Consider the following 26,034-nt stretch of genomic DNA (forward strand, 5'->3'; position numbering starts at 1 on the left):
TACGACAAGTACCATACAAATACAGTTAAAAAATATTGCACAAGTGTTCCCAACTTCTTTATAACTAGCTTAAGGATTGCATGAAATGTTTAAATTCTGTGTTTTTCAATTTCATATCTTGTGTTTTTGTCTAACGATTGTTTAAATCAAGTACTAAACATTATCGTACAGCAATACTCGAAACGATAGACTGAAATGTTAACATTTATCACAAAAATCTATTTTCCATCTTCTCCTGCATGTGACATCTTTTTTCTTCTCAAATGTTACGTGAAGGAGGGAGGGGGGGGGGTAATCTCTGGAAACATCTATGAACAAATTGAATTAGGGCGAACATTTTAAAAATGGTTCAAAATATGCACTTAACATCCCCAAATTTACACCCCACAAAAAGTTTCTAACACCCCACCCCCCTCTCAAGGGGAAAATCCTGGATAAACTCCTGCTGGAGGCCCTGGTCGATCTGACGTGGAATGACCCATAATCATATTTAGCACAAAAAAAAGTCCAATATCTCAGTACCAATGTAGCAACTAGCATCCCACAGAAAGCAGAGTTACATGAGTAACAAATAATATAGAAACGGCATAAATAACATCAAATTATTTAAAATTCGTAAACCTCTGCATGAAAAAGAATGTACTCTCCTCACTTAGTACTCTAGCACTTTACACAGCATATTTGCAAAAAAGATACAATTCAACCTACATGACTACATTGCGATAAAGCAAACATTTCTATACCTTTCTGTAATATAATTTCATTTTCATTAATGAAGATGAAAAGGCTCCTAACCATGTGTACAAAGAGTGAGAAATAAGTGTATCGATGTACACTGTATAAAACACACCATATTACTAAACTCGTTGGCCCTGTACAACTAAAGACATGACGCATTGTCACCACACTAATTGCTGAAACATCGCAGAAGATAACAAGTATAAGGAGCAAGGGCTGCTAATATACACCAATTAGTATTTTGAAGATAATGAAGGCGTGTGTGTGTGATTACATGCATGCACATTTAAACATCGTATGTATTTTTCTGCACAGTAAAACTTGTCTGCAATGGTCTGTGGCTAAGATGAAGGAAGGATTGTTAAAAATATGAATTTGGAGATTATTAAAAAAAAACTAATTCGGATTATAACGACCAGCCTACTGAATGGGAAACACGGTTCAGGTTATTTTTTATTACTACCACATAAAAAACACAAGAAGTATCACTATATGCCCGCCTTAAAGACATCAATGGCGAAAGGGGCATGCAATATAAGACTTTTTCTGCTGAAGTTTATGACTTCCTCCACTCCCCCCTTTTACAGGAGCCAGTTTTCGTGACACAGAAATGTTTACCCGCGACACAGAACAGAATGCAGCTTCCAGAAAACGGAAGCACGTACATCAACTCTTAGCCTCAATCAATAAAGCCACAGAAACGAAAATAAATCATATTCCATGACGTGTTTTTCACAACACAGTCGGTTCACGACCGAAGCGAAGAAAACGAACCTTTCACCTTGCCCGTTCAAGTTCCATGGCTATGAACTTACCCATGGCTTCGGAGGGGACGTAACAGGTCGATCGTAACACGTATACGGTGTAGCTGTCGGTGTCGCTCTGTTGAGGACATTGTCTACCCACATTTTGCTGACCACCGGGGGTATCGGAACACCAGCAACGAAGCTACCTCCTCCCGATGCACTCGGCCATCTTCAGCACCACTGCCACGGGACGCAACCTTCCAGACACACAGTGGGCAGCGAACCAACTCGCAGTTCCGGAGCAAGCCAAGCATGGAGCACGGCCGTCGCACATAACGATGCGGTCGCCACAAAACTCCTTACATCACTTCTTCACTTTCGTCGCCTGCACGTAACATATCGTTGCACCACGCTTCACTTCGAGATATCGAATCCCTTCTCACAATACCTGTTCGCCCGAAGCACCGGATGAGAAGGCAGGAAAACAGGGTTGTCCTGAAGGGACTAGCAAGCCTGGCAACTTTCGCTGCATAAAAAAAGGTGAACCGAAAGAAAAAAGAAAAAAGCGAGATTTTTCCGCCGGCCATATAATGCCGACCTATACCAAGTACATCGATTGACGTCAAGTGCCGAAGTCATGCAAAAATGTGAGAACTTTCATTTTAAAAGCAAAGATGAACGTTGACTGCAGATAACCTTGTTCTGCCACTTTCTAACATGCTTAAAAAAAAACGAAGGCAGCCAGTTCGCTTACCTCCTACTATATTTTTCTTCCAGAACCACTTTTAAAAAAGGTTGGCATTTAGGACTGGCCTGGATAACGAACGGTGCTCATTTTCATAATGGGAATATAACTCCATTTTCCAAGACTTCTATGTATTTGCAGTTTCTTTAAATGATATAATTACCACGCAAGCTACTATGCGGATACTTGCACTACATAAATTGAATGGTCTGATTTTCTTATCTAGTCATTTGAATTGCTGTTGTTGAGAAGAGGGGGCGCTTGACGCAATTGGTTTTGAACCAAAGTCATTAAGTAAGTAACCTTTGTTCTTCCTATTAAGTTTGTATGTAAGGAAGTTTGTACTGTTTATAAAGGATACGATTTTTTTAAATAAATTAAGTTAAATGTGATGGGAGTTCCATTAAAGGCCAACACTTTCTGGTTCAGCATACGGGTGTTGAAGGGTGACTTTGGCTGAAGAGCAAAGGACTTCCACGTACGTACATCCCGTACGTGCATTACTACCAACATATTAAAATTACCTACAAATATTTATCTATGGTTATTGATTTTGTTTAACATGAAATATATTTGTAGAAGATTTCCTTCGTAAACTTCGTAAGTTAGTTTCTTAAGTGTTGTAACGGTCGGATTGACCATTACTGGTTTTGGTAATATGTTAATTAATTGCTGGCCAGCTACAAGGTGTATGGTTAAGTAATATGTTTCCATGAGTGTACGTTTATGTTATTATTGCATGTAAGTGTATGTGCTTTGCTGGATGTTAGATTCCCTGTTTTTTACCTCCCCAGTTGGGGGAGCTAGCTGTCTTTCAAAAGACCGTTGCAGTGGAATTTTCCAACGTTACGGGGTCCACGTCCACGGACGTTTACCCCGACTATAAAAAAGGCCAGTGGGATTTAGCAAAACAAAAAAAACAGTGTTTCCCCATTGATCGACGAAAGAGGAACGTCTCTTCAAGTTTAGTCCACTTATGGTGGCTAAACTGGATATAATAATGTAGCATTTGGTTAAGCCAGCCCCTGTTGCTGTCCCAAGTCCCCTTTTAGAAAAAGTTTTGAATATGTGGATATTTCCGTATTGATTAATTGATGCCCAAAAGAAAGAGTGAAGGCGTAAGGAAACGCATTTGTAAGGAACGGAATATCATTTGAGCTGAGGATAGGCCCACGAGATAGTTATGCTAACTCAATGGTAAAGGAAGTGCCGATGGTTATGCCATAGGTGCGCAATTATATTGATTTAGAGATTTGTTAATTTGGTCTATGCAATACACACATGGAAACGCTGTGTAAAATAGGTGTATAGGAATATATATAACTACGTATAATAAACCAATATATCCTACTAGAATGTTATGATTTAAAGAACTACGGTACTCTCCATTTAACAAGTTGTATATTCACTTTCTGTACATGTGTCAACGAACCAGGGACATAAGAATATAAATTATTGTGTGAAACCCTACCCCTTTTGTAATTCCGGCGCCAATATAATCTGCTCGCTTGGCACCCAGGGTGAGGTGAAAGGAGAGATTGAGGAATTAAAGTACGAGGTAATCCAGAGGGCCGGATAGAAACGAGGGATAGGGGGGCCGAATCTTTCACAGTGTGTAACACTTTATGTTGACAGTTGAATTCGAAGATCATACTTGAGCGTTGTTGGTCAAATTCTTACCAAAATATTAACATTTAATGATTCGATTCAATTTTGGTTAATCTCGAAAAAACTTAGAACATTTTACAAAATTATAAAATTTACTTGGAATTTCTAAACAAAATAAGTTTTTTATTCACTTTTACGTAAATATTAAGAAATGTGTATTTACAAATACTTGTATTATATATGAAATTTAAAAAAAAATTGCGTTTAGGTTCCAATTATCACGATCAGAATTTTTAAGTCGGTTGGAGCTCGTATTTACATGCAGAAAAAATATTTATTTACCTAAACACCCGGGGCCTAATTATTATTCAATTCTCATAAGTTCGTTATGATCGTCGATTTCTGTATCTTACGTAATATTACGTAATATAAATTCATCTACGACCCCTCATTCGGTTCTACAAGGGGGGCACAAAGCCAACATTGCGTCACCGTTATGTGGCAATAGGCATAATGATTTCAAAAGGAGTGTGGGTATTTGGAGGGGCATACACGCTTATCATTTACAAATCGCATACACAAAATACGGCTGTTTTCGAACTCTTTGTGGTTCCCGTAACAACAATACTCCACAAGGACATAATCCGAAAATCCGTATTTATCTTCTGCTTAGAAATGCATTTCACGAAAAGGCAGCGCTCCTACCGACAAGCAACCAAAATCACAGTGACGATACACAGGGTTGCATACCGACCAAGGATAAAACTTGTAAGAGACTGGCAAGGGGGATTATCGCCGAAAATGATCGACTCATGGTTAGAATAGAAAGACGGTGACTACAATAAAGTGTGCACTTAAGTATCTCATGAATATTCCATCTGCAAAACACTGAAGACAAAATCCCTACGGTGGATGGAGATCATTGAAAGACGAAGTGAGCTTAACAAGATTGAAACTTTACGTTATGGGTAAGAAATTGCCTTTGTAATTGCGAGATCAAGAATTGCATTGTTTTTTTTATAGACTACTGCTTAACATTTCAAGCAGTTTCTTCTGGTCCTATCTTGGTACTGCATGGCCTGTAAAGTGGTCTGGCTAAGACGCTAGTTTCGTGTTTCGGGATGAGAAATTTTATTTCAGATTCCATTCTCCCTTTGTGCACAATGTAGTGTAACATCACTGCGTACAGTGCAGACTAGTTCATTTTAGTTAAAATACTTGGTGCAAAAGTACTTTACGCATAGAGTTCCATCTGATACCATTGCTTTCAAGCAGTTGTCATTCTCACGATGCTAGTTCAAAACCAAAATTTGAATCTCGCTCGCATCAGAGGTTACGCTATGCGGGAGTTCATGGTGCACTTAATTTACGTCGCTTATACAGTTATACGGTTTCTACAAGTTTGCAGGACCTTTACAACAAGCTGTATGTAAATTAGGTTAACCCAGGAGGGCAAGTTAGGAAAGGGTAATGTATTAGGAGAAAGTGTAGCCTGTGGTAGTGAGAGAATCTAGTGGATTATCCAAAGTTGTTTTGGGTAGATTTGCTGATGGACATTACTTAAAATGGCAGTGGGCATGTCAACACTGAGATTACTTGCATCTTTCTCCTACACGAGGGACAAGCCATTTAAAGACAAATTTCAATCAGCTGATTACAGCTGCACTGGAGATGAAGTCCTCATCCAGTCAGAATAAAGTACACACAACAATAAAATTACTCTGCTATTGACAACAAGTGAGGACTCAAAGGGGCACAGCACACGTATGGAAAAGACATACGCTGTGGGTCCAAGTGCTAGAGCCTTGTTGGCTTACGAAATGAAGTCTCCAGCGTGTGCTACATGAAAGAGGTGAATCTATGAAGTAAACGAAGGAATAGACGCAGTGAAAGATGCATGCCTTATCTAGGACCACAATGTACATAGAGCACTAGCAGTGTTTTGAAAATTACTTCTTAAAAAGTAACTGTGACTAGACAGGATTACAACTAGAAGAACCATACATATACGTATAATACGCTTACATGTGGTAGAACGTGTTACATGCATGAAATGCAATGGCCTGTTTTACTAATGACCACTTACATTTAACATTTTCATTAAATTATAATAAACTCGCATTTTAAATATGGAAATACAGAGGTGACAAAATTCAACGTAACCATCATAAAAAATACGTCACGCAAAATTGTAACATGTGTAAGAAGGAAATTTTTGAAGTCCACTTTATTCGTACATTGGTTAATCTGGACTGCACCTACAGTATAAAGTGGAATCCGAACCATTATGTGCCTCCACCGGGAATCGGACCCCCAAACCCCTAGACTATAAGGTGACGTTACCACTACGCCATCGAGGAGGATCGCATGTGTAAATATGAAGATTAGAATTACATTTTTTAAGTAATTAATGATTTCTTTAAATTACTGTTGTCGGGTACAAAACTAAAAATTATTTTGTTACTCGTTACTTTAAAAAGTAACTTCATTACAGTTACTAATTTCAAAAAGTAACTGTTACTTCCGAACACTGCGCGCTACGCTAACCACTCCGACAGGACCACCGAAAACAAAACCAGCCAAGCCATCCCCAAAGTCCTACGGTGCGATAAAACCCATCACTCACCTCGCGAATTACGAAATGGGAGTCGAATCAAGCGCAAAGGGTCACCACCAGGAGACAAGTCGACGGACCATAAACACGCCGAACAATAAATCAAAACAATGTAAAGCAGGTGGTGGCATCGCGTGGAACCGCACAGGTACGCGGTGGGGACAGCCGCATTCCCTATTCGAGAGATTCGCAAGGCATGCGTCTCTGGACACCCCTGGCCGATGACTCATACCTGGGAAGTTCAAACCATTGGTGGAATGAGTAATGACAGGACAGCGGCTGATGCAGCTGCCCACGTACCGTGGCTGTCCTACACCCCTCATCCACTCTCCTCGCTCATTATGACAATCTTCCGGTAAACATTCAGCAATACGAGAAAGCTGGTCAGCAGTAAAAGGATTGCCTACATACACTATTTTCACCAATCCCATGGCGGCTGCAACATACAACATGCAATTTCCAATCGAGAGCAAAACTGAAGTCGGGGAAATTGTCCGCACTTTCTCTTTTCACATTGCGATATTTTGAAATACTAATAATATTTAATAGGTAAAAAGGGTTCTTAACTAGGACTGGGCCATTAGCACTTTGAACAGATACCTGTACCGATGCTTGAAAGTTGTAACAATGAAAATTTCGTGGGTGAGTATTACTTCCACTCCAATTATAGGCAACAATTTACCAGATTTGCTTCAAAATATGTAAGAATTTCATCAAAATTTACGTGATACGCAAACACAAAACGACTTAGTTACGATATCCATTTACATTGAACACTTAGTCGTGCAATCCGGCATATTTTGATAGGGGTTCAACTACTATTTTTAAATTAGAATTGTATATGGAAAGGATTTTTTTTATTTTCTTGGTTATATATTTTAGTAAGAATAATTGTTTTTTGATAGATTGTTAGTACAGTGTTGGGATTTATTAAATATGAAATATTAATATTTATTATAGGAGATATTAATAAAAATGGAAGACTTTACAGGATCCTTGTTGGGAAACCTGATGACTAGACACCAGTAGAAAGGCCAAGACAAAGATGGAGGGATAACGTTGAGATGGATCTAAAAGAAATCTGTAAGGATGGAAAAGATTGAATTGATCTTGCCCAGAATAGGGACAGGTGGAAGGCTTGTGTTGCTGCAGCCATAAACCTTCGGGTCTAAGAAGGCTAGAGAGTTGTTAGTTAATAATTGTGCGTACTTCCCAAGATAATTAAGACTGTGAAAGTGTCACGTGCCTTTCTATGGTCCCACGAAAGACCACAAAATGCCGGGAAGAGTATTGGATGGTATCGATAAATAAAATCCAACGGATTCTTTCCGATACCGCTACCTACCTACCGCTCGTACTACTAATATCGGCAGATACCGATTACAGTAAAGATAGCAATGATCGTCCCCCCCCTTTCGGCTCAAAATAAAGTGGCCACTTCCTAAGACATCTCATGAAGCTACAGAAAAGGTAAAAAGTGCATTTGTTAATTCTACGTACATAATTTGTATATGGCCATTTTTCACGTTTGAATAAAATTCACGCAAATTCCTGGTCGCTCGACATCGTATAATGCTGAGCATGGAACATCGGTATAGGGAAGCAAAATCAATTTCTGAAGTGAAACACGCATGTGATACGTTTGTTAATAAAGAATGCAACAAAGAGACAAAAATAACCACATGGAATCGTTGAACAGTCCTTTCACAAAGCAGCAGTACTTCCCCGAGACATCTTACGGACTTAAATGTGGTCGCTCTTTATGAACTATTCAGAGACCGTGATGAACGTTGTAGAACGTTGACTCTTTGAGAACAGAAGAGTAATGATCGATCATTACTGTGCACCTGTTCCTTTGCCACAACACAACGAAACTGCTCCACTGTTTTTCGAAAGTCGCGCAACCCTAAGTTTGATGGCTTATAACCTGGAAACTAGGAGATACGAGATTCGCACTGGGTTTTTGCATTATGAAGTATTGTTATTGGAATATTTTTAACACTGGCAGTTCAGTCAATTCAGGGAATTTTAGGAACTAATTGATGGCTCAAGTTGGCAGCGAATTTTTCCGACCAAATGCCAATTTCGCAGGGTTATAATTCGGTTTTTGGTTCTGGCTATGCTCATCTGTAGTTTGCGACCAGAAGCAGAATGTGTATTCTCTGGTAGGTTTGGAAATTGCTATTTTACGAGGGAAGTGACATTTTAGTGGCACATAATCATCACAAGTAGTCCAGAATTTTGTCAGCATACACATACGCAACACGTATCCGAGTAAGGGCTATACGAACGCATGAAAAATCACGAATAATAATTTTACTGTACAATGGTACGTACTTCTCAAAAGTCACTCTCGTACGCTCCATTCCAAATATACTAATTTAACTAATTTCGCAAGAAACCTATTGATTGATTTGGTCTATTTTACTTCGCTTCTCTGCCACCTTTGGCTAATCATGAAGATGAGAATGAGTGAAGAAATTAATGAAGGGAGACTCTCAAAGAACACCCGTGCCCAGGCCGTTCTTGATTGGGTGAACTCTGAGATTTAAAAACAGAAAAGAAACAAATGAAAAGTAAGTGGGACTATTACTTTTCCATAGTACAGGGTAATTCAAAATGAATGGTGCAACTTTACAAACTTTGCTATTTATGATAGAAAATCAGACAAGGCATCAACATGAAGAAAAACTGTGGGAGTTTTACTCACATGACTCACATTACAAAGATTCAACATGGGAACCACCTGTAATGCGGTAAACCTAAAAACGATAATCAAGTAAATTCTATGCACGAGACAGCAAGTCATTGCTCATGGTTTCGAAGACACTAACAATTCACAGTTGTAACTTTGGCAAATCTTTCGGAAGGGTGAAACATGCATGTGGAAATGGCTTTGCACCATTGTGAGCAGGGTTGTTGAAGGTCCAGGTACCCATAAATTCTAATGGGTTCTATTGGGTTCCGCTGCAGGATCGGAACAGTTTTTCTCGCACAATTTAAATTCGGTCCAAGTTGCGTCTTGTTTCATTGAAAAAAGGTTCCTGGACCGTATTATAATTGTTCCTGAAAAAAGTTCCTGGACCGTATTTAAATCGATGCGAGAAAAAAGGTTCCAGGACCGAATTTAAATTCATTCAGAAAAAAAGGTTTCTGGACCGTATTTAAATTCATTCAGAAAAAAAGGTTCCTGGGCCGAATTGAAACACTTTCCAGATAAAAAGTTTCTTTACTGTCCAGAACCCATTTACGCTTGATTTTCTCTCCTGGACCGGAATTGAATTTATTTAAAATTCCTGGACCTTTAACAACCCTGATTGTGAGTGAATCAGTTCTTGATAGCTCCAAAACGCAATACACCTTCTACTGGTCACTAGCCATTTTGGAACACTGGCGATTCTGGTGGAACAACGGCAAAGCAGCATAAGCCCACTTTGTGAGATGAAAACTTAGACAGTTTTTCTTTATATTCAGGCCTTGTGTGATTTTCTATCATACATAGTAACGTCATAATAACTGTGTAAAGTTGCACCATTCATTTTTAATTACCCTGTATATTTTCACATACTTGTTTGAAGTTATAAGCTCTGCGTTTCAATGTACAAGGACTATCTTGTGCAAATCTTCAAGCCTAAACGATAGCTATTGCTAGCCAATAACGTGTTGCGGTCAGTTAAGTTTCTTTCTGCTTCGACTGATCTCAGAAGTAGCTAGGTATAAACGAAAGTTACTTGTAGCAGAAAAAAAGGCACTACCAAATATATCAATATGCATACATATGCGCTAACGAAGCACCTTAACATATTTCAGGAACATTTCAACCTTACTACAAAAAATAGACATCTCTTAATCACCCTTTAAAGATTGTGGTCGTACTATAAATCTAAAAATCATAAGTTTTCAATTCTGAGTAAGGAAGCCCCCCTCCTCTTCTCAAATTACGCTTCCGTCCCGATTACCCTGCCGTGTGCAGGAAACGACATTACATAAAAAGCACAGCCACGAGATTAATGTGTCGAATGACTTGTTTACCAACACAAACTTATTCTAGACAAAGGAAGCAGTTGCAACAGGCGAACGCCACCGTGGGAGGCATTCACACACAACTCGCAGAATACTATTATGTAGTTCCCACTCGATTACCCATTCACAACCCAGCAACAACGTATGAAAAATGAAATGCCTGCTTTCCAAATGAATTGACAACGTTTAGAACCTGAGTCTAACAAAGTCTTATGATTTATATTACTCCTGTTTAACACCTGGGTGATACTTCCGCTGTAATTGCTCAATTAAGAGTGGCAATTAATCCATCAATTCGTTCCTTTTCATTAACGCAATATCACTTCCTTCTACTGTAAAAATTATGGGCAGGAAACATGTGTATTGGTAACAGCTAATATTGAAAGGAAATTATTATATACAGAGGTCGTAATTCTATAGGGGAAACCTTGAATGCGCTCTTCATTTCCTGATACATGGGGTCTAGGAAGTGTCGACGGATAAAATGTTTTATTACATGAATACACTGTAAATTAATGCAAATGAACGCCATGCCCTCCATTTTGAAGCACCGCTGACAACGTTCAGCAAAATGGTGAAGACCAGCCAGCCTTTCTGGGCCACGAGAGATACTCCTGAAATTTGTCCCTTTAGTTTGTGCAACAATTTTCTAAGCACGTATATTGCGGTAGTTAATTACCAATGGAAATCAGAACTTAGAAAGTTAATTTAATGTTGTTGGCTTCAGAAAACTACATGAATTGATTTTCTAGAGTGGACTCTTTTTTATTAGAACTTTGATTATTCGACGTGCGAAACATTGAAGATGGCCGCGGTGGCTCAGTCGGTAACGCATCTGACTACCATGCTAAAGATCCTGGGTTGGATCCCCGGCCGGTTCAAATCCGGGAACTTTTCTAACGTTGGAAGCCCACCCAGCGTCGAATGACATGGGTACCTGGGGGAAACCCTGGGGGGTCAAGGCGGTCCGAGGCGTGATGGTGATCACATTGCCCCACTCACGGCCGGATCAAGAAAGTGTGGGGCGTTACCCCCACACCCCCTATACGCCTTCATGGCGTGGTGCTAAGCACAGGGTAGCACTTTACTTCACTTTTTTTTTTTATTATTCCAAGTATTCGGCAATGCGATCAGAAGATTATTCCTCTTCAAATCATCATTAATGACGGGTGTTTTGGTTAATTTGAAGTTTTCGTGTCCCCTTGGAGTTCGAATTAAAAAGAGTCCACTGTATTCAGCGGAAGTTTTCGTGTCCCCTTGAAGTTCGAATTAAAAAGAGTCCACTGTTTTGTCAGCAAGGCAAGATATTTTGGAAGTATTACTCTATGATTGCCATAATTTATTTGTAAATATTTAATTTCAAGGAGACCTATTAATTATAAAATTCAAAAAATTAGGAATTATTGACGAGTAACATTACGAGCTTAATGCTATGTCTATGGCAGAACTTGCTATTGAAAAATTGCTGAAGTTCGCTTAGTTAGCTAACAGACAGACACACAACGCATTGCAATGAAGCGAGTATTTCATTTTCATTGCTGGTGACTGTACAGTCACGGACACTGCCGGCTTGTAATGAATACATTGACGTTCAATGGAATCGTTACGAGCCGGCAGTGACCGTGACTGTACAATCATTTTTTACGTCGACTGTACAATCACTAATGTTTGCCGTGACATGCTCATGGAGTCCCGTACAATATTACACAACTTTTGCATTATAAAGTGCATAATTCATGATACGACCCAAGACCACCACCCGCATTTATGAATCCTTGTACGGGCATGGGGCACATGGTCTGGCATTTTAATACACATGATTTCCACTAAGGACGCGAAAAACAATATACCATTATCTGTGCGGTTCGGCGGTAAAAACCTTGAGTTACTTCTGTTATTTTCATGCTCCTTGATGTGAAACGTATATGAAGGTTACCATTCATGCTTAATCTTAGAAAGCTAATATTTGTTTTCCTAAATACATTGACATGATAAAAGCTAAATAAAGGCATGTTATCGTGAAAAAGCGTGGTGTAAGGTTCAAGTGAATCCTTTATTGAAATATCGAATTATATTGTTTAACATGTTACAGTTTCAAGCTGAATAATTTCAAGGTAAATCAAGAACGTACCAATACTGTTCACGTTTCAAGGTTTGACTAGCCTGGGCGATATATCGAACTGCTTGCAGACTACATATAGCCACATTCACGGTAGCATAAACATCCATCCCGACTCGTAATCAAGGGGTCCTGGGTATATCTCCGGTGGAGACACATTCGGATTACACTTTAAATTTTCATTCCAGTTCCGATTAGACGACTGAGCATTAAATTGGACTTCAATGTAGACTCATGCATTTACCCATGATTCAAACCTAGGACCTCTGGCTTCGTAACACGCTGCACTTAATAATGAAAAAGTAAAATTTAGGCTGGGAAACAAGAACACATAATCAGCATAATCTAGGGGCGGATATTCTTCAACGGCAAACCTTACTAATTTTGTTGATGTGACAATAGCGCCTGCCTGTGAATTCTCAACCAGTTTCTTTCCAGTTTCTTCTAATGGGTGTTTCTCTGGAATAATTAGAATTCTTGTAATATACTGTAAAGGTTAGAAAGCAACATTCTCTCCCCTAGGGAGATTTTTGTTCTCATCAGGAATAGGGAGACCCACCTCCACAAACACACACAGAGGAGGTCCCTGGCTTTCTCTGCAGGGGAGTGAAGTACAAATATAACTTCAGCTGCAAAAAAAGGAGGTGGGAGCCAAATGTTACCTATTTATTATTACTGAATTTCAACATATCATCAACTCTTCACTTGAAATGGAACTTGCATTTGCGTGGTGCAGGAGTGGATGGATAAAACCGTTAAAGAGAAGGCGTTATTGCGCACACGACGAATTTTGTATACAAATGCTACGTATACCTAGCTCGATCTCACCCGATGTTATAATAAAGTGGTGCCGGGTTCTATTCTCAGTGGAAACACATTTGCCAGTAGTTCGGATCTCATTTTAAACTGTAGATGCAGTCTCGATTAGACTGTCTGATCATTAGGCTTTCTTAAACTATCACCTGCTGGCATGAGAAATCCATGTGCTTTTGACACGGGAAGGGGGCAGAAACCCTACTGTTACATTAATCATGTACTCACGAAGCGCAGTGCAACAGCACACAGGATATAACTGAAGAATAATAATGTTCTACATCGGTTAATAGCATTCTTGTATGTGTTCTCCGAAATATGTTAACAGATCATTCTGCAATATGGAAAATCTCACTGTACAGTTACGACAAACTGCTACCAACAAACAGCACTTGGCCATTACAAATATATTGTGGGATTCCTTCAAATGAAGGAAGTCATCGTCATATTTAGTTTAAAAATAATAATTACACCGTGCTTTCCCAGTTGCTTTTCATATTTCTCTCAACCACTCCCTTTTTTCGGGGTTGAAATCGAGCGTTCCCGAATACCTCCCTCTACCCCCCCCCCCCCCAGAAGACTGTGGAACATCCCTTGCTTTTGATTTTGAGCTGAAAAGTAGGATTCGGTTCTTTGAAATAGTGCGAAGGATTGAGGGGAAAATGCTGCTAAAATTGCCAGATATTTTCGAACGGAAGAGGGGGCGGGGGGAAGGGGTGAATACCTATATCGTAATAGGGTTGGTCTAACGACTTCGATCTGTCTGAGGATCTTTTTAGTCATTGGAAAGATTTGCATAGCAGATGTTTTGTTGGATATGCGTATTCTTGTTATTATTATTAATAATTATGATTTAAAAAATACTTGCTTTTGGTCAATGAACAACTGAAATATTCAAACTGTTCACCAAGGTCTTGAAAGGCCAATATATTCATTATTCGTATATTAGCAGTCACTTAACCAAATCCGAAAAATGTTATAGAAAAAGGATCCAAATATGCCAAAAAAAAAACAACATAAGGCAATCCCATGCTCATATATGTTATCTTTAGTTACATATATTCATCTCATAAGATGGTGTAGAATAAATTTCTTGGCACTGGCATAAAAATTGCACTTAACAAAAGAGGGGCTTTCCCGAGTGAGGGATTGGCATCTTGCCATTGTGTAATTCAGTGTATGTACGCAGAAAAAAGTTTGTTTGCAATAAACAAAAAAACAGTCTCTCGGAACGAAATATTTACTTAAATAGACGACAAACAAATGATTGTACACAAAATTATTTTAGTAATTCTTACCAAAATTTTACCAAATTTAGTCAAGGTCTTTGTTTGCAGGCCTAACAAAATATTTCGTTAATTCAAACAAATCAGTTTTCTTCTGCGAATGTATGAGAGTAACAAGACGTATGTAACATTAAGAAAGATCTATTATTAGCTATGGAACACTTGTCAGTTATGACAAATTAGTTACTTTTGCTCTCTGGTTAAGTGTTAAAGCAGTAAAAGAATTCCCGATGACGGAAAATAAGTCGTGCCCGCACTTACAACCCAATTAACGAGATTATTTCTATTATTAGAGCAGAAAGATTAGTCTCTCCGAAGATAATCGTGCAACTATACAACTGTTTTATAATTTTAGATGACGACTTAGCTTTCGCGTGGGTGTGCTTGTGTGCGTCTTTGGGGTTGCTGCGAGTTATGAACACCCGTTTGGTACAGCTTTCCCATCCACCCACAAGCAAGATAAAAAGATGGTTAGTTTTAGGGCAGATTAAAAAACTGGCCAGAGGTAATTTTTAAACGTCATTTTCCATGTACCAGAGACAATGGGAATATCAGGGGGGAGGGGCGGACGCACACCAAGTCTGCTCCCCGAACATTAAAACTAGATAAAAATGGCCTCTTTCGGGGTTTATGTGCATTCTGTATGGCATTATGGATGTAGTAAATGTGATCGTTGCCTCCCCAACCGTTTTTCTGCCGTCTCATCACTGCATAGAGTGTGCTTGCTAATTCGCTTAACAGCAAAGGGTACCTGAGCACAATTCATTTCTCTGTTATTGCATCATTTTGTCTAAATATGTATTTACATGTAAAGCCATGCCATTTTTAAGTGCCAGAAGGAAAAAACATTACAACGGCCGCAACACCCCTCAGGTGATTGAAACCAGCGTACCTCCGTATTCGTAGGTGCTCAAGCGTTAATAAAAATGCAATTTCCGTTGAAAATCCAATGACCGTCGACCTTCGGCGCAGGATCCGAATTGTTTGGCAGGACGTACCAGCAATATTGCCGTGCTTCCAACCAAATAGTGTAGTCGACACAGTAACTGCACCAAATTCTCTCCCTTGATGGAAAACGAATGCACACTTGTTTGTCCGATCGATCGCCATGTTCGCGTAGGACTCGCCACAAACTTTCAGAGGAAGACTGGTTCTCTCTCTCTTTTTCTCCTGGAGAATCCTCACCCTTCTTATTGATTCTCTTTGTCACTCTAGTGCTGAGAATAACCATGCAGATTTTAGACCAAAGCAGCTGCCATACACTTAAAAACTTTGTTTATATTAGTATTGTGTGTAATTTAAAGCAATTTTGGGTTAGGCTGCGTCACTGTTTTCCATCTAGGGTAATCGCGACTATCGGAATGGGGAAAATTAGAGAGTTTTTGAGTTTTCTGTACATAAAGTGAACTTTATGTACAGAAAGGCTAATCAGGACTGGACCTACAGTTTAAAGTGGGATCCGAACAACTGTGTCTCTCCATCGGGTATCGAACCTGGGACCCCTTGATTACAAGGCGACGTCATCACTGCGACATCGAGGAGGCCTACGAAAATGAGAGAATACACAAAGAAATTCCTGTAGCTTTGAGAAACGGACAAAGAAAATACAATACAGTGGTAATATTAAAAAATAACCTAAGATTCCTTAGACGTTTTGGCGATAAAATTAATATGAGGGTAAGTACACGCAGATGTACTCCCCCTTTCACCTTCAAACACAATTTCCCCTCCTCTCCGCAGAAATGGCGCAACTTCCGACACCATTGCCCAAGAAACTTGGGTCGCCATATTGCTTCCACTTACCAATCTCCGAACGGTCGACACAACCATCCTGGGCGGGTGGCCCCTGGCCCCTCGGCCGGCCCTGCCCGCGCCGCGGGGCCGCCCTTGCTGTGACACCGTGCTGGTGTGTGCGTCTCCTAAGATCCAAACCACCGCACTTCTTTTTCCCGACGGCGACGTAGCCGTGGCTCCGGGAACAACTCACATCACAAACATTAAACGGATCGCAGCTTTAATGCCGGAGAATGTCACTAATGCTATTAGGTGAAAGAGGAAACGTTCGAGCCCGATCCCAGTTCGGATCGGGCCGACAGAAGCGGCAACCTTCTCATTTCGCGCTTCCGAGCGAAGTGGAAGTCGAAATCAATACTCCCGGCGGTTCGGTTCTCCTCGGCCTTGCCCGGCGCGGCCCCTCCCGCAGACGATTACATCGCCATGCCCAGGTAAATGGCTGGAACGGAATTCCAAAAACATGCCAATCGTTCCCGCGTCTCTACATCACAACAGAGTTGACTCGCATTAATGTGACAAGTAGTAAATACATCCAGCACTCTGCGGTGTGTTATTCCTGCCTGGGGCAAACTGACCGATGGCTCTCGACCGCACCGCTCTAAAATCATCAACCATCAATAAAATTGCGAAACCGGTTTAAACCGAACACAATCGAGATGTAAATCATTTGCGGCGTCATAATTTATGCATTTGTCTTAATTTCCTTCGTATGGCTAGCGGTTTACAATTTCATCATGCTAGCTGTATAACACAACACACAGCGAGGTTTGATTGCAAAGAATCAAATGTATTCCTTACTGTTTGCACACTACAAGTGTGCAGGAGGAACACTCTTTCTCGCAATATACCCTTCTAACTGCAGGCTAAGGAGCAAAAGGGGTGTTGTAGTCATTTGATTGATTTAGTTAATTTTACTTAGTTTTTCTGCTACTTTGGGCTAATCGCTAAGACGAGAATGAATGAAGGGACAACACACGAGCCGCACAGAGGATTAACCTGGCTTGAGTCCAGACGCCAGAGCCTTGCTAGTCTGCAAAATGCAGTCCACGGTGTACCACGTGGAAGGGAGGTTGGCATTTGGGTGTCTCCGGAAAGGGTCACTCCTTACACCCATTGGTGAAGTTATAACCGATCTTAATTCCGACCCGGCGTTCTTAAAAGACAGGAAATACAGAAAGAGATGGTTTGAACGCTGAAAAAGGGCGCAATTTCCCCAAAAGAGAATCCTAAGCACGCCACCGCTAATGAGGCTCTGGTGTCTGGACTCGCAGGAAAAATCTCTGTGGGTTTGTGTTGCCCTTTGTCTTTTCTTTACGTGTATGTCTTGCAATTCCACGCATGTTGACTTTATTATTTATAAGGAGCCCGCCACACGAGTTGTAAAATCCAAAACATGCCTTCTTTCACATCACACCACCTGTCCTAGACTTGTCCTATGACGTGTACAAATAGCCTGACCGTTGAAAACCCAGAATTTAAATATCAACCAACCAAAATTACAGTGACGTGCCTATTAGCGCTTATATAGCCTCCCATTCGGCCAAGCCTGAAAGTCAGACACGTAAAACACTGAATAATTACTAAGAAATGAAGTCGTAAGGATACCAATACCAAGAAACAGAATTACAAGGGTTCGATACCCGGTGGAGGCACATAGTGGTTCGGATTCCAGTTTAGACTGTAGGTCCAGTCCCCATTAGTCCAACTCAAGCAGAATTACAATGAAACGCAATAATCATGAGATGTCTTTGCATGTTTTACCTAATGCAACTTCTCTCCAGTTTGTATTTTCTGTCATTTACGCCACCTTTCTACCTTTATAGGTTAATCGCAACAATGATGGAGATCAAGGATCTGCTTACCCAGGACCACTAACCTTGTTGTGCGCTGCTCCAACCAGTTCATGGGAGTTCGGTAAGTATATTTCTCATTTGGTGCTTGAGTATTTACTATTGTAGATAATATAATCGTCAAAATTCGCGATCGGATACAGTTTATAGTGCAATAACGTATTATTCGCAAGCGAAATTGGAGTAAAAAGTCGTAGGCTGAAAGGAATGTGTATTATCCTCCTCGCATACCTCGTGTGGTAATAATACGTCTGTAAGTAAGGCTAATTGGGACTGAACGTACAGTTTTAAAGAGGGAACCGAACTACTACGTATGCACCGGGTATCGAACCCAGTGCTCCTTCATAGCAATGCGATGACGTTGCCACTACGCTATCAGGGAGACTCGGATATACTTATTTGATTTGTTATTTGTTATTAGTGTCGCTCTTCTGCCACTCTTAGCAGATTATGTGATGCAAATGATGAAGGAAGAACACTCATACCGGGATTTGAATCTGGAACCCCTGGCGCCATAACGCTCTTACATAACCACTCCGCAAGGAGTGCTATGCTTATGGAGTTTGAGTTTTTTGTTTTAAGCTCACCTTAGGCACAGATAGGCTAATCGAGACTGGACCTAGAGTTTAAAGTGGGAACCGAACGACCATGTGCATCTATCGAGTATTGAACCCAGGACCCCTCGATTACAAGGAGACGATGTTACCAGTACCCTATCGGGGAGGCCCTGTACCTATTCTATCATATATTGTAATTAATCATATATTTTCATATCAACAGGAGATCGAAGTCCTAATCTCAGCCATCTAATATGAATAGCGAATAAAAAATAGTAGAAATTTAACTTCTCCAATGTAGAAAATTTTATTTTTGTTACTTAACGTCGCTTTTCTGCTACTTTTGGCTAATCGCGTGGACGAAGATGAGGCATGAGATTATGAAATTGATGAAGGGGCACTCAGAATTAACGCTCATGCCCAGGCGAACCCGAGACACGTGAGCCCAGGCCTGGATTCGAACCAGAGACATGTGGTCCAATGTTCAAAAGTGGGCGTCTTAGTGTGTAAAAAATATACACTAATGCCAACTTGTTTCCATCAGTTGAGCATACATGTAGAAATGAAAGATCGTCTTCGTTTACCTCTTTAGACGAAAAGAGAACGGGAGCGTCTACACCGTGCCTTCCCTTCTTGACGTCCGCCGGTAAGCTGCGCCTGCCACCAGGGGAGTCCTTCACGGTTCGCTGGATGATATCCTCCGCCACAGACTTCCTCCTCAACTCGGGACCAACATCCTGCACCATCTGCACCGTGGCGGCCGCCATCTTACGAGCGCTATCAGCTTTCCCGTTCTGTTCAATGAAAACAATTACTTTCATAAAACAACCGTTGAGGAGGAAAAAAAATCCTCAACTTCGGACGAACCCCGACACAACAGCACAACACAAATTAACCCAACGTCACACAACAAGTCATACTTCCGACACAAGCCCACTCTTTAATTTCACGCAAGTACAATCTCCCTATCTTTGCATGAAGAAAAAGCTCTGCTGAGGAGATAAGCTGAAACCTTTGAGCTTTCCCTCTCTTCATTACAATGAGAACTTTACACCTCCTCCCATAGCAACGAAGTCGCTGTCACTTAAAGATATCACATTCAAACATCACCTACTTCAAACTGAAAGGGGAGGGACTGGGGAACGAGTTTCAAGCCGTATAACTGCACCACACAAGACACTTTAACAACTGCACCAATTACAAAAACAACACTTCTACCTCAGCTTCTTAATCGCATGCACCCACACACAAAATATTCATATATGATTTTTAGGCGAAACTGTAGCTTAACCAGTTCATCACCTGCGCTATCCATCCAATACCGACTTCACGCATCTTTCACTCCATATTTTATCTCTGTGTAGTGCCTTATCGATGGGATGTTATCTGAGTTTCGGAGATTGCTACATGATATCAAAAGTACCTAGGTTCTATCCTCGGTGGGAAGTCGTTGGGAAATCTCCAACCCTTTTCATATTAATGGGTTTTATCGAACTGAGCAAAGTATGAGGCCAGGGCAAACTTAAAAATGGTACATGGGTGGGACGGGACACCAGATTTCGGATTAGTCTTGGTCGAATGGAGAAATTCTGTTCACAGATTATGAACTATCAGTTAACAAGTCGCCATAAACAGGTATGAACGAAACGTTGCAAGGACGAAAGGACACGTCATTCGAAAAATATATAGTAACTATTGAAATCAAGACTTATGGTTCAGTAATATAAACTGAAAAGCGTTATTGTGTACATTACGAGTAATTCTTAAAAAAAAAAAATACGGTGGATATTCTGTGTATTGTACAGTGGGGTGCATAACTATTACCAAGAAAACTGTCTATCGCCATATTCGTACACTTTGTTTAACACAATGAGAGTTTAAACAATTAAAAGTAAACGCAAAAAGAAGATGCAGACAGCCTTTGCACCAGCATACGTAAATATCCATTCCTTCAAAACACGTAGGACGGAAGATAAAAAATTAATCAAACTAGTCACGAACAATTTGCCGAGGTATACCTGTGCATCCCACTGTACACACCTTTAACGATCAAACATAATACGACTTGTCAGACAAAAACAATACATTCTGTTCTTATTTTAACGTAATTTTTGTTACTTTGGGTAGTCCCGAGGACAGAATAGATATTAGTTTAGCAAGAATGTTTAGGCCTCTCAAGGGCTGCTCGAACAACTAAGCTTGCAGGAAAATATTGATAAACCGATAGTCATCCATGAAATACTAAATGAATATTGCAATGGTAAATATGAAAAAGACAAAATGTAGCATCATGAATGAAAAACATTATAAAAAGAAAAGCACAATGGTGTTAGATGAAATTGTTCAAATGACTCAAAAAAATGTCCCTGTTCAAGCTTAAGACTCGGTTAGGGGCTCGCGTCGAACACGACACACAAACGTTTTTCAGATGTAATTTTCGCCATGAAACAGTGTGGCGTGTTGCTCTGACTGAAGGAACTTCCAATTTCAGCACGTAATTTTCCTCTCAAGTAAGGGGGTACTTCGAATCGTAAAAGAAAGGTAAGTATATTGCACGGCAAATACCACAGCGTGTGTTTATCGTCTGTGTGCAAACAAAAAGGGCCGTCCCAAGTCTACATGCGGACACTTTTACAATGGAGGCGTCTGGATCCTACTTCCTTGCACACTCCAAGGCGAGTAAACACTTTAGAGAAAACACGTACATATAAAACAGGCATCATACCGCTCTATAAAGTACTTTGGCCGAACAACAACAGTAAAATGGTCTGAAATGCTGCCCGTGTTTAAGAACTGCTATTTTCCCTAAATGTACGTTGATGGAAAACAAATCCCAAATGAGCATCCTGGTTTCAAACTTCTGTGTGTTCACATCTTAAATAATGTTGAAAATCGTACCAGAAACAATGAAGTCATGTTGTAACAAATACCCAGGAGCTGTGGAAGCTCAGTAAAAATATATCGAAGAAAATTAATTGTGTTACATTTAACCCGGAAGGGATGGGAGTGCGTAAGGTGCATCATGAGTTACACCCTAGTTTGTAGTTTTGCTACTTTATGTCGTCGTCTGTCATTTTTGGATAATCGCGACGATCAACATTAATGATGTATGAATAAGTTAGTTAAAATTTTTGGGTGCATCGGCACATACGGCCAATTTGCAACCTTCTAAGTATACGAGGAAAATCCCCTCATCTAAAATCGCTTGAGAAAGGCTAAAATTGTAAAAGAAGGTAAAAAGGTAAAGTTCCCCGTGCATATAGCACCCTGCCTTGAAGGCGCATATGGGGGATGTGGGGATAGGACTCCACACATTCTCGATATCTGCCATTTTGGAGGTGATGTGATCAGTACCACGCTCTGGCCGTCTTTACCACCCAGGGTTGGCCCCGGTTACCCATTGATTTGAAACTGGGTGAGCCCCAGAGGCCCTTTAAGCGGGACAAGGCCGGAAAAATTCCGACCCTTACATCTCCCACCCCGGGAATCGAACCCGGGCCACCCGCGTGGCATTCAGATGCCGAATAGACCACCGCGGCTCATAGGTTAAAATTGTAAGGCTATAAAATACATACACAACAGATTAAAAAGATAAGGAGACACTAAAAAACTTCCTCAGACAGTGTGGCTCGTGCTTCTCAATAAGCTAAAAACATTTTCTTAAACAATGTTATCATCTCCCCAATTTAACAAGGAGTTTGGGAGATGAAAAGTTTGTCCGAGGACATTAAGCCAGATAAGTTGGCGCCACTGAACAAAATTCTTACTAATTCTACCAAAACAAATTCTCTAACTTTATCCGATCTTCGAGACATTTCCATATACATATCCAGACAATATTGTGATGTTTTAGCTCACATTAAATTCTCTGCGTGTATTTTTTCAATGAAATATGAAAACAATAACTACAGTTGCAAAACACAATTTGCTTAAGTATTCATTTATGATAAAGACGAACTTGAAAAATTCACGCTAACTACGTACAGCAACCATATAAATATGGTTTCAGACTTCTCTTTCACCTGTCAATTTTCCCGACTGTTCCAGGTCAGGGAGAACCCTGATTATCACATCGAAAGTATATTACTGCAACACTAGAAAGTTGCAGCAGACACAGCACCCGATGCACACAGTTATTTATGCAACTGTAAAATAATTTAACAAGCGTCAAGTATTTGGATCCCAAGGGCACGGTTTATAGAGTCCGAACAACAGACCATGGTGGAAAAAAACAGCTGGTACATAACAAGATCTGTTTGCCTTGGCACGTGCATTTGAAATGCTCGTGATTAATTCGGTCAGGGAACTTCATGAAGATTGACATGAACCACTGCTTTGCCGCACGCCGATGCCAAGGAGCGTTGCATCACTTCTAAAACAGTGTGTGTCAAAATGCACATGACGAGGCAAAGTACTCCTGTAAACGTCGTATTTATCAATAAGAGTGAATCCGCCGCCCTGCTCTTTCCAACAAGTTACTCACAAGTAGTGCTCTCTCTCTTTAAGAAACTAAATCAATTTCGCATGTTTAGTTACTCACTTGCAGTTATTACAAAAAGGAGTGCTTTTTTCTTTATTGTAAGCAGTACCGGCACATTTTCCATTATTGGGGTCAATACTAATAATGGTTTGTGTTAACGAGAGAAATAGGTTCTGAAAGTGTGTTCATTTAATACACCACAGCGTTGTCTGTATCCCTTGTCAATAACTGTACATTAATAAATCACAATTTCATATCTATTTCTCTACATTCATAACCATTTATTCCCATGAATGAAAATGGAGCTGGTACAGCGTACAGTGGGATGCAAAGTATTGCTCGACAAATTGTCCATCACTCTTATCGTTAGCATCTTACGTATTTTAAAGGAATCCATTTTTACGTATGCTGGTGCAGAGATTGTCGGAGTTCTATTTCAATTCTTGAATCTCTCAATGAGTAAAACATGGTGATGTACAATTTGATTGGCAATACTTATGCATCAGACTGTACAATATAGGAAAGCACTGCTTACAACTATATTTTTTCCTAGCGTCGCTTTTTCGCCACTTTTGGCTAATCGCGACGATGAGGATGAGTGATGAGGATGAGTGATATGTTGAAGGGAGCACTCGCAAAGAACATCCATGCCCACGATGGAATTCACTGTGGTAGCACCGCCACAATCCTTCCTTAGCAATACTTCATTTTCTTATCTTTCTTTATTATACATCCCTCTGCAACTTTTGGTTACTTGTGACGGTAAGGATAAATGACTTGACAAAAACAATAAGCAAACAATCGCACAGGACCATGCTGCGACTCGTACGCTGAACGTTCCATAATGAGATCGTGTCAACCACACAACGCACTTCACCAAATGGGACTTTCGGTTACCAATACGCTCATGCACACATTATCCATTCATTGAGAAATCAAAAACGAATGAATGCAACACCAGGATCATGATTTCAAGTAAGGGCGGTTATGACAGGACAGACATACACTGCCAGGGGAATCGAACCCAGAACTCGCGTTCGAACGCTCACAGCGCTCTGCCAACAAAATTGCATTTCAAACACTGAACAAAAAATAGTTAAATTTTAACATCCAACCACAGATGCCAAAAGAAATATGAAATGAGGGAAAGCAACCCATTAATGCATACTTCTATCTGTGATTTGACATGTTTGTAATTTCAACTTCTGAAACCACCACGTCTGTAGACGTTGCTCTTAACCCGTTAATAACTGGCACCATGGAATGCAAGAGGAAGGAAATAACCCTTTTAAAATCACAAGCACTGATTGACTTCTTTCCGATTTATTGATTATTTTACTTAGGAATGTTCTACTAAGCTTCCAAGCAGTAAAATCTTACGTAACAGATTTTAGTTGATACGTTCATCAGGTAGAACTGCTTTACGACAGTAATAAAACTATTCTTCCTTTCAATTGTATGCTTGAGAAGAGGCGAATAAAGAGAAGTGGCTTGTATTATTTCCATACTCGATGAAATTACAACATTTCAACTACCTCCAAAGCCGCATACCTCGATTTCAATGTCATGTTCTTTTCAAAATTCCCACCTTTTTGTTTTAACTCTAGTTTATTCCAATTCCAGATTAATCTCTCTAGATTCACATTTAACATGTACATATAATTCTTCGTAACTTTATATCAGTGAACCTTCTTGGACTTTTTATATTGAATGCTTTCTGGACAAATGACAAAAAGAAGTGTTAATTTCCAAGGTACGATTAAAAAGAAGAAACAAAGAAAAAATGAGAGAGTTGTTCTTAACACACGATAGAAATACTAGCATAATGTTATAAATATGTCTTGCAGTGAAATTTCCGAAATTCAGCTGTTAGTGTGTATGTACAAATGATAAATATTTTAGATGTGAGCGTAATTTCCGCTAGTAAATCTTGTTGCTCTTCTTGAAAGGTTAGGTTACACAAGTTGGGCTTAAAATCTTAAAACACTTACGATAAGGTGAGACACAATTGAGATTTTCATATATGTGATTCCATGATATTTCCTTATTGCGGGAGGGATCATATGATCTCCATGATGGTGGTGCTGCTTTTTTTCCCTTTTTTTTTTTTGGCCTCGATGAGGAGAGAGATGAGATGACTAGATGAAATTGATGAAAGGACACGCGCAAAGAACACCTATGTTTGTGACTCGAACCCGCAAACTTCGGTGGAGAGATCAAAAGTCGACCACTTAGCGTGCTTGTCCACCGAGCCGGCGGAATCAGTGCCTTTTTAAAAAGCATTCGGTCCCATCTATTTTTATTTGGAATTCAAGGTTTTACTTTTCGAGGGATGGATGACACCTACGAGCCCCCTTCGCCAAACCACTGACCAAACACTTATAGCGCGTGCTTAAAAAAACTAGCACTTTCCACAAACCAGCCAATCTCAGCAAGGGCAACAGTTTCACCAAAAATCATCCAAACATGGAGGCTGTCACGCTACTGGTTTGTCAATCGAATCACGCGTCAATCTGAGACAAGGAACGCATTTGGTCACCGCCGGGGTTGATGAGCGCGTGCTGCTGGCGTGCACACGAAGCCTTTGCATGTCCTCGCTAATATGGCTTCGTTCTGGTGACGAGCAGCCAAGATAACTGTTTCGATTTCTAGAGTCTGCAC

The 26,034-nt window shown here is 40.2% G+C and overlaps 1 protein-coding gene across 13 annotated transcripts in view; it reads right to left on the reverse strand.

Moving 5' to 3' along the window:
* LOC145978960 (serine/threonine-protein kinase MARK2) overlaps positions 1 to 26,034 on the reverse strand; it is a 170,531-nt gene that overhangs the window by 66,288 nt on the left and 78,209 nt on the right. For 2 of the 13 annotated variants that reach the window (XM_083111990.1, XM_083111991.1), the window contains exon 3: positions 19,478 to 19,687. The exons of 9 other annotated variants lie outside the window; for them this stretch is intronic. In XM_083111990.1, coding sequence (XP_082968116.1) covers positions 19,478 to 19,687 — 210 coding nt within the window. Of the gene's footprint in view, positions 1 to 1,553; positions 1,845 to 16,495; positions 16,794 to 19,477; positions 19,688 to 26,034 lie in introns of those variants that run through there. 2 more of the 13 variants (XM_083111996.1, XM_083111992.1) reach the window with 2 other exon arrangements.

This window comes from Lepisma saccharinum, chromosome 25, assembly GCF_977018435.1.
Source record: "Lepisma saccharinum chromosome 25, izLepSacc3.1, whole genome shotgun sequence".
In the NCBI taxonomy this organism is placed as follows: Eukaryota; Metazoa; Arthropoda; class Insecta; order Zygentoma; family Lepismatidae; genus Lepisma; species Lepisma saccharinum.